This window comes from Suillus paluster (genome assembly GCF_016628075.1).
Source record: "Suillus paluster strain FC165 chromosome Unknown EDB91scaffold_153, whole genome shotgun sequence".
Lineage (NCBI taxonomy): Eukaryota > Fungi > Basidiomycota > Agaricomycetes > Boletales > Suillaceae > Suillus > Suillus paluster.
The window spans coordinates 63,110-71,252 of NW_024537713.1; the positions used below are offsets into that span (position 1 = coordinate 63,110).

The 8,143-nt window shown below is 48.3% G+C and overlaps 3 protein-coding genes across 3 annotated transcripts; 1 reads left to right on the plus strand and 2 right to left on the minus strand.

Moving 5' to 3' along the window:
* Window positions 1-228: 228 nt before the first annotated feature.
* Window positions 229-1,957, minus strand: EDB91DRAFT_182379 (uncharacterized protein). The gene is made up of 7 exons (XM_041326346.1): window positions 1,629-1,957; window positions 1,304-1,562; window positions 1,160-1,245; window positions 1,052-1,110; window positions 994-1,000; window positions 905-937; window positions 229-846 (listed from the first exon to the last, which is right to left on the minus strand). The coding sequence occupies exons 1-7, from the start codon at window positions 1,657-1,659 to the stop codon at window positions 467-469; spliced, it is 855 nt and encodes a 284-aa protein (XP_041169958.1). The 5' UTR covers window positions 1,660-1,957; the 3' UTR covers window positions 229-466.
* Window positions 1,938-4,397, minus strand: EDB91DRAFT_1351236 (uncharacterized protein; the record flags this gene model as incomplete). Its single annotated transcript, XM_041326122.1, has 8 exons — window positions 4,251-4,397; window positions 4,005-4,188; window positions 3,938-3,955; window positions 3,408-3,886; window positions 3,192-3,357; window positions 2,942-3,143; window positions 2,172-2,887; window positions 1,938-2,117 (listed from the first exon to the last, which is right to left on the minus strand). The coding sequence occupies exons 1-8, from the start codon at window positions 4,310-4,312 to the stop codon at window positions 1,938-1,940; spliced, it is 2,007 nt and encodes a 668-aa protein (XP_041169959.1). The 5' UTR covers window positions 4,313-4,397.
* A 3,117-nt stretch (window positions 4,398-7,514) lies between these two features.
* Window positions 7,515-7,966, plus strand: EDB91DRAFT_1255752 (uncharacterized protein; the record flags this gene model as incomplete). The annotated part of the gene is made up of 5 exons (XM_041324032.1): window positions 7,515-7,623; window positions 7,679-7,696; window positions 7,758-7,790; window positions 7,850-7,885; window positions 7,941-7,966. The coding sequence occupies 5 exons, from the start codon at window positions 7,515-7,517 to the stop codon at window positions 7,964-7,966; spliced, it is 222 nt and encodes a 73-aa protein (XP_041169960.1).
* Window positions 7,967-8,143: the final 177 nt, after the last annotated feature.

The window sequence follows — 8,143 nt, forward strand, 5'->3', positions numbered from 1 at the left end:
CGGCTGCAATCCTGATGTCCCGTGCATCATGGAAGTCGGTCAAGCAGAAATCGTACCAGACAAAGAACGGCTACTGATCAAAGGGTTTGCCACAATCTACCAGCCAGCCTATCAAACACCGCAATGGTATGTCGGGACTCGCATGAGTTTTTCCACGGACTTCACAGCGCGCAGCCTGATCCTTGCATCCGAGGTAGGGAATAGTGAGTGTGCCTGCGAGCCAGGTTTTGATGTCGTGAAAGGGGCTAATTTGCTGACGTTGATTTGCCGAGCTAAAATCTGACAGCTGGTAGTCCCGGATATGCAGAAGGAGCAAATGGAGTGTGGATACTCCACGGCGTTGTTCAGACCTCAGCTTCTTCAAGACTGAGAAATAACACATGAAGCGCAGTAAACATACTCATACTACACCCTGGATTCACCAAGTAGCATTTACTTTATACATAATTGTGCAATGTATGTCCATCTATAGATTCACATCCCGGATTGCGTCCTGCCATTCATCAAGGTGCTTCAGCATCGTCGCACATTTGTTTCTGACATCTGTCTCTGCATCCTCTCCCAAGACGAGATATAACGGCCACTCCCTCCCTGCTGCAACGCCCTCTCCTCTTACAACGTCTACAACAACTTTCATCGCCTTCATTGGGTCTCCTGGTTGATTGCCAGCCATACCCTCATACCTCACCAGTGACTGAGCTCGTTGATCATCATAATCGGGTATAGGATTCGTCCACGTATCAAATTTATTGCTGTATATGTTTTCGGTGCGGAAGGCACCAGGCTCGACGATTAGGACACGTATGTTGAATGGTGCAACTTCCAGTGCAAGCGTTTCGCCCATTGCTGCAGTATTTTCCAGTTAACGAACAACGGAGAGTGTATCAATTGCAACACGATTTACCGTGCACGGCTGCCTTTGATGAGGAATACGCGCCTGCCAGCCATAACCATATAACCGACAGAACAGCTGAAATACAAGGCGTAACTCACCAAGTCCCTAAAACAAATGTTATCCAACCACCTATCAACCATTGATAACGCTACTCACCCTGACTTCAGGTCTCCAGGCACTGCGGCTTCCGATAATAACAACTGTACCGCTGCTCCCTGTAGAGCTCAAAGCGTGTGTTGTACATAAACACCTCCTGAGACTTACTTTCACGCATGTAAGGCAATGCTGCATTTGTGACGTCCAGGACACCGAAGACATTCGTGCGGTATTGTCTTATCATCAAGTCAACCCTGAAAACGGCGAATGATAAGATGCATTAGGCACAGGAAAAACATGTTTATCTCCTACCCGCATTCCTCGAGGATTCCAGGCAGCCCGACACCCGCATTATTCACCAACACGTCAATCCTGCCCCATACCTTGGCCGCCTCATCCACCCGGTCCCTGACGGCACTCGATCCGGAAGTTACGTCAAGCTCTAGGAGGTGTAGGTTCGGAGATTGGGGGAAATCTTGGATTTTCTGGAGAGACCGGGCCGTAGCGACTACACGATCGCCGCGTTCTAGAACGGCTGATACCAAACGGCGACCAAAGCCTGATGATGTACCTAAAGGATCGACGTAAGTTACTGCTATCTCTGGATATGATACGCACTATAGACAAATACACTCACCTGTGATTAGCCATACTTTAGGGTCGGACATGAGGACAGTTAGTGCGAGATCTTATTCTTCTGCGTCCGAATCGTTGGCTATTACTTAGTACCAAGGGATTGCAGAATCGCAAGTAGAGAGACGTGAATCGTGAATTGCTTTGAATGATAACGGTGATTAACGGCAAGGATCACAAAAATAGCGTATCGCAACTGGCAGCTATTGTTGGCTCCCAATGGCCAAAACACAGCGAGTCTTAGACTCTTATACTGTGGTTAATTTTGAGTCGAATATGATACGAAGAAAGGTAGATAACACATCAGACAAGGCTACTTTCCACCCTTCTTGGCAGCTTTGCGTTCCTTCCTCTTTCTACCAATAACGGTGCCGATGTGCTGACCAGCCTTGGCCTGTTCTTCCTTCACTGGCTTTGCTGGTGTTTGATCATTTGCAACGCGTCGTTTCTTCGAAGGTGGATTCTTGAGATGCTTCACCTTGACTTTTTGCGACTCGTGTCTAAATCTGAGTTAGAAATGGTGATCATAGACGGAAATCATACATACTTGTATTGTCGGTTTTTCTTGGTGCTGGATCGCTCTTCGCTGGACGACCTGCACGTTTTCTATGGAGAATTCTACGATAAGCGTAGCCTTCGGTGTTTTCACCTGGCCTTCCAGCTCGTCTTTTATCCGCTTCAGCCTAGCCTCATCAGGATTCTCCCTTCCCTTCTCAAGCTTGATGAGGTCGGCAAGCTCTTCTTTCCACCAGGTGCTCAGAAGTGGCACAATGGCAGGATTATTATTGGCCCACCGAAGCACGCGTAGCGCATCCGCATGCCGCGGCATCTCGACGAATCCGTAACCTTTGCTACGACCTTTTCCAGTGACAGGATCTACCCGATCATGTTGACGCACGATTTTGGCTTGCTTGACGCCTTTGGACTTGCTTTCCTGCGATCGTTTCCCGACCTTCGGTTTCGTTGTGGAGTCGCCTGTGTCATCGGATTCTTTGGTATCTTCTGTCAGCTCTTCTGGTGTCAAATTGTCGCGTTCTTTCTTCCGAACGCTATCTTTGAATGCACGAATAGCGTGGAGGGCGAGGCGTTTGAGAGTTCGCTCGGACACGAATAGTGGAATCTGGCGAACGCTGAGTCGAGTCTTCGATACGTATAAGGAAGGATTCGTGCGCAGCATCGTGCGACGAGCATTGAACGAATTAGTCCGCTTCTCCAGTTCAACAGGCGGTATGGTGCTGGCCGCTGGTGTATTGGGCAAGATGACTGGCAAATTTTGAGTTACAAACATAACAGTGATGGCAACGAAACCAATCTTACCTCCCTCGCGCAACAAGTAAAGATTTCTCTTGTCTGCCTTTTCTCGTCTCTTCTCGCCTTCCTCCTTCAGTTTGCCTGCTTGATCCCGCGAGACAGCTCTCACAACGTCTAAAGTGCGACCATGAAGAACAAGGCTTCTGGCTACACCTGAAGATGGATCAGGTGTTAGAATTGATGGCAGGGTAAATGGGTTTTTCGGTGGCTGTGTGACGTGTCAGGGACATATCGATGATTAGATAGGGGAACATACTTGTTGCTGCGTGCCCATGGTTTCAGCGCGCAAAATCTCGCTTTGTTCGATCACCTTGTCGGCAACTTCTTTCTTCCAGAAGCAGACGAAACCGGTGCCCCGAGAACGTTCGGTTTCTGGGTCGATGGTGATTCGTGCATACCGTAGAGCTCCGAACGTGCGGAATCTACGCATGCAGAATGAGCACACGCGGGTAGGGGGGAGAAGTACACGTACAGCGACCGTAGTTCGTCTTCTGTAGCAACAAAAGGGATATTGCGAATAAAGAGTGTAGTTCCTGCGTCTGTTTGAGGTAGCTGAGGTTTCGTGGGACGTTGATGATCGTTATCACGTTCGGTATTTATGTCGTCTGTCTCGTCATCGTCGTTATCTTCATCCTCGTCGCCGTGATCGTCTTCATGAAGTCCCAATTGCTCCTCGGCGTCCTCAGCACTACTCAACTCAGCTTCACTATCTTCGACATCGACCATCTTGGAATCGCCCTCTTCGATGTCATCCATCTTGGCATCACTCTCATTGACCTCCTCAACCTTCGCCGTTTCCTCCTGCTTTTCCTCCCGCTTTCCCTTCCATTTTTCTTCTCGCTTTTCTTCTCGATTTCCCTCTCGCTTTCCCTCTCGCTTTCCCTCTCGTTTTTCCTCCCGCTTCTTCTCCTTGCCAACGCGCTCCTTTTCCTTGCCAAAGTCATCCTTGTCCTACATCACACCCATAAGAAATCTATCCACAGAATAACAATAAAAACCCACGATCTTTTTATCCGCCCACTTAACCCTCAACTTCCTCCCATTTATCGAGATTCCCTCAGGTCGACACGGTATCGAACGCAGTCTGCGCATCCTCTTTGATGGAAAAAGACACATAACCAAAACCTTTGGATTCCCCGGATCCGTTCTTCGATACAACAAAGGCGTAGCGCACGGGTGCGAGGTCAGAGAATGTTGTTTGTAGGTCGGTGGATGTTACATCATAGGGGAGGTTGGATACGAATAATGTGGACCTGAGGGAGTGCAATTTTTTCTGTCGAGTTGTTTTGCTGTTTGAAGTGGGGAATTGACTTACCCGTGTGATGAGGTATGCTCGGGTTCTTCTCTTTTCTTGCGTTTCCCGAGTGATGTCGCCATCTAGGAGCACCTGGTAAGATCCTTACTTACAATTTTGAAGGCGTTGTTTGTATTTGTTAGGATAAGAAGCTTTTGCCAATCAGGGCCAAACGAAGCTAGGTCGACTTCAAACTTCCGAATCACAACTTTGAATTCGCATTACAAAGGGAGATGGGGGAGGTTGATTGATGTATTCTTCGTCCCAGGACTGATGGCTTCATTAATCATGACCTCTCCCTCTATCATCTTATCGGAATAGGACACCCAAACCACATCGCCTACTACCGTTCTGCCGAATTCTCAGTTCGCAGTATCACTCGATGTGCACGCTACGAGCAACTGTTTCGACTTTTCTCATACTCTAATTGCGCCCAAACACTGACATGAAACGATCGCCGCGTTGCCTTGCTACTATCCAGTTATCGGAACAGTCGCCCGAACGAGATCGCCCACTGTTCGAACTTTTATCAAATTCGCATTGTGCAAGCAACTGTTTGCACATCATCTCGCCACACCCAAGGCTCAAGCACGGTTTTATTCTGATTCTGATGCTGATGGAACCATCACCAAGCTCTAGAACTCGATCATGGATTCTAAAATCACGATCACGGCGAACTCCGACGCTAGGGGCTACGGCTACAGCCATCCACCCTTTACTCAGATAGTAACACTCGTCGATCCAGATGCTCACATACGATCGGAAAACCCATCTGCATCGCGAAGAGAGCTCTGATCCAAATTCCTATCACTATTATTAGAAGAGGGCGATCAGCATAGCCAAATGTATGCGTCCCCGACTTTCCCACCAGATCGCAAAGGCAGAAAGATATCCACTCGGCAGGCCCGGGCACCCTAGTACTAACTAGTGTCGCAAGCGTTTCCTATCTTGTCTCATGAGATGACGGATGGATGACCGCTTCATCATTGGTAAGCTCACATCCACCCCCCGAAATGACGGTAGCCGATTCAGAGATGGGGGCCTTCGTGAGTAGAGTCGTTCGCCTACCTTTCTAAGCGAGCTGACTACATAGTACACGCGTGCGCGTTAAACGTTTTGTTCCGTTTGTTTCGGTGCGTGTTTGCAATGTGTTAGCATGTGACGGATGCACATGCACATGGGTACCGTTGCCCTAGAGTATCAGGTTGATTTTGGAAATTTGAATTCTAGCGTGAGATATTTTGTCTGGGTTCGGCGAACTCCGGCAGATTTCTAACACCTGCAGGTTTTCTTCTTGTCGCTTGCACCCCTCAAGGCCTCATCCCTCAGGCTCTTTCCAATGTTGTCCTCATTGCTTGTCTCCGGTTGTATTTGTCTCACAGCTGCCCCGAGGTAAGTCTTTCCCTCCAACTCCCACCTTCTCGACAACTCGACTTCTTCCCAAGCCTGTACGCCTTCAGTAGGCGAGCGGGCTTGGTAGGCCACACACGCCACGACACGCCTTTAGTAGTGATCTACTCCTGCACAAGCTGCAGTGATTAATATTGTAGCCCAGGGATATCTTACTCGAGTTCTAGGTCCTTGCAGAATTGATTGCAATCATGGAGGGTTCGAAACAGCTGGATTTGGTCTGTGCCCTTATCCCAAGAACCTGAGTCCCGGCTGTCGCTAGTAGGCAATAGTCAGATACAGAGCGCTAAAAGCTGCTGCCGCAAAAGAAACATGTGTGAGCCTGAGGATCAAATCATGTGACGCTATGGTCTGGAGCTATGATACCTGCGACGTCAATACAATATCAATACCGTTCAGCTATTCATAATCGAAAACACAAGACACATACCTTGGATGTTAGATATCAAGGTCTCAGCAGCAGAATCCACAAGAACATGATGAGAGTAGGCATCTACAACACATCCAATCATGTATGTCCTCGTTGTTTCCTGGTTGGCAGTTGCTCGTTACCGGAAATTTTCACCTCACGATACAAAGCATCCATAAGAAGGAGTGGTGTTGCAAGGAAGACATCACATAATAAACTTCGATTGTCGTCTGTTCCGTCAATTGGCACAGGTGGAAACAAATCCGTGGGCTTCCCTATGAATGCTCCCTCGGCGTCGTTTCGCTGCGCCGCAACTTCGTTGAGACACTACTCTAGTGCCACGTGTAGCCAGCGGGTGTAAGGGGGAGTTTGGAACGACTTATCTTCAATGCAAATTACAAACGCACCCACCAGATGGAATGCCACGTATTGAGGCGTCAACGTACGACTTGAAATTCGAGGGAGCAGCGCGTGGCAAACCACGTGGACCTGTGCTGGTTGTCTTCCTATCTGACGCCCAAGCCCCTCCGACGATAGTGGTTGGGATAACTCCACTCGACCTGTAACGCGTTCAAGAGTTGTTTTAATGTCATAATCTACGCCACTTGCGCACCAGCAAGGCTATAACTGGAACCATCCAGCTTGGGATACTCCCGAGTCCGAAAAGCTGCCCGTCGAATTTGAAGTTAGGATAACGGCCTACCTGCACCAAAACCTTGGTGTGGGTTTCTGGATGACTGTCAAAGGCTCGGGGTCCGGATTCGATAGCGTTGTTAAACACCTTACAAATGTGTGCGAAACTAATCATTTGCTCCGCGCACCTGTAACACAAAAGGAAATCAATACATCATCGCGAGTCCCTCGACGCTGGGGACAACATCCAGCGACTGTCAGATAGACTGCTAGGATAAGTAGACCATTCAGCCCTCGGAAATCACACATACCTCGTCAAACAGGTGTAGTGCTTGGATGTACCCTAACGCTATAGAGGAATCTAGACCACGAGTCACAGCATCCATAGAAGACGGATGAATCAATTGCCACCTGGTACGCCTCATATGGCGGTGCTGCCCATCGAGTTGACTGCCAACTTTGGTGCCAGATTCACGAGAAATACTAATGCTGGCAAAGCATCAGATGGTAAGAAGGTCCTAGAGGTGTCCGAGGACATTACGACTTACACTGTTCGGGAAGAGAGATCCGAAGCGGAGGTCCATATCTCTGCAGTCATTGTATGATATTATACACGCACGGTGAGTCAAAAGGGAGCACCTCAACTTGATATTCAAAATGAAACACATGAATCAGATTAGATATGACAAGACACAGTCCTGGTCAGTCCGCGAACTGGGTCCGAAATCTGGCTCCCCAAAGATGTAAAGTTAAAAGGATGCACTCTCTGCGACATCCGATTCCATTCTGCAGTTCAACACCCCAAGTAGCACACTCTTACCAATCTAGCTACTATGAAGCTCGCTTTGTCTTTTGCTCTTTTTGCCATCGCTTTGGTACAGATGACAGCAGCAGCGCCCGCGCCCGTCGAAGGCGACAGCGGCGTAGAACAGAACCTCAAAGGTATGTTTCGACGTATCTTGTAGTATTCACACCTTCTGATTAGATATGTATCTAGCTCGTATAGGCCTAAGCTGTATGTTGAATTCTAACGTGTCCGCAGTCGTATCTGCCAGCGAGTGACACTTATTAATTAGATCACCTTGCCTGGGACTACGCTGGTGACGACGGTAATTCTCCAGTGCTGACTTTGCTGCCGAGCGTTAAATTCACTTGATTCACAACGCAGTCGACGTCGAGGAGCGCGCGGAGCAGAACCTCAAAGGTATGTTTCAACGTGTCTTGTAGTATTCGCACCCTCTAACTAGATATGCATCCAGCTCGTATTCTGAGTGACACCGTCTAATTAGACTACTTTGCTGGGGACTCCTGATGTCGAAGGTGATTCTCTAGTGCTGACCTTGTTTCGAACATTCTATTTACCCTGTTCAATTACAGATATAAATGTCGACTCAGGTAAGTCTTTAGTTTCAGCTCATTTTAAATAACCATCGCAGCTAACATGACTATCCATAGCGCAAAT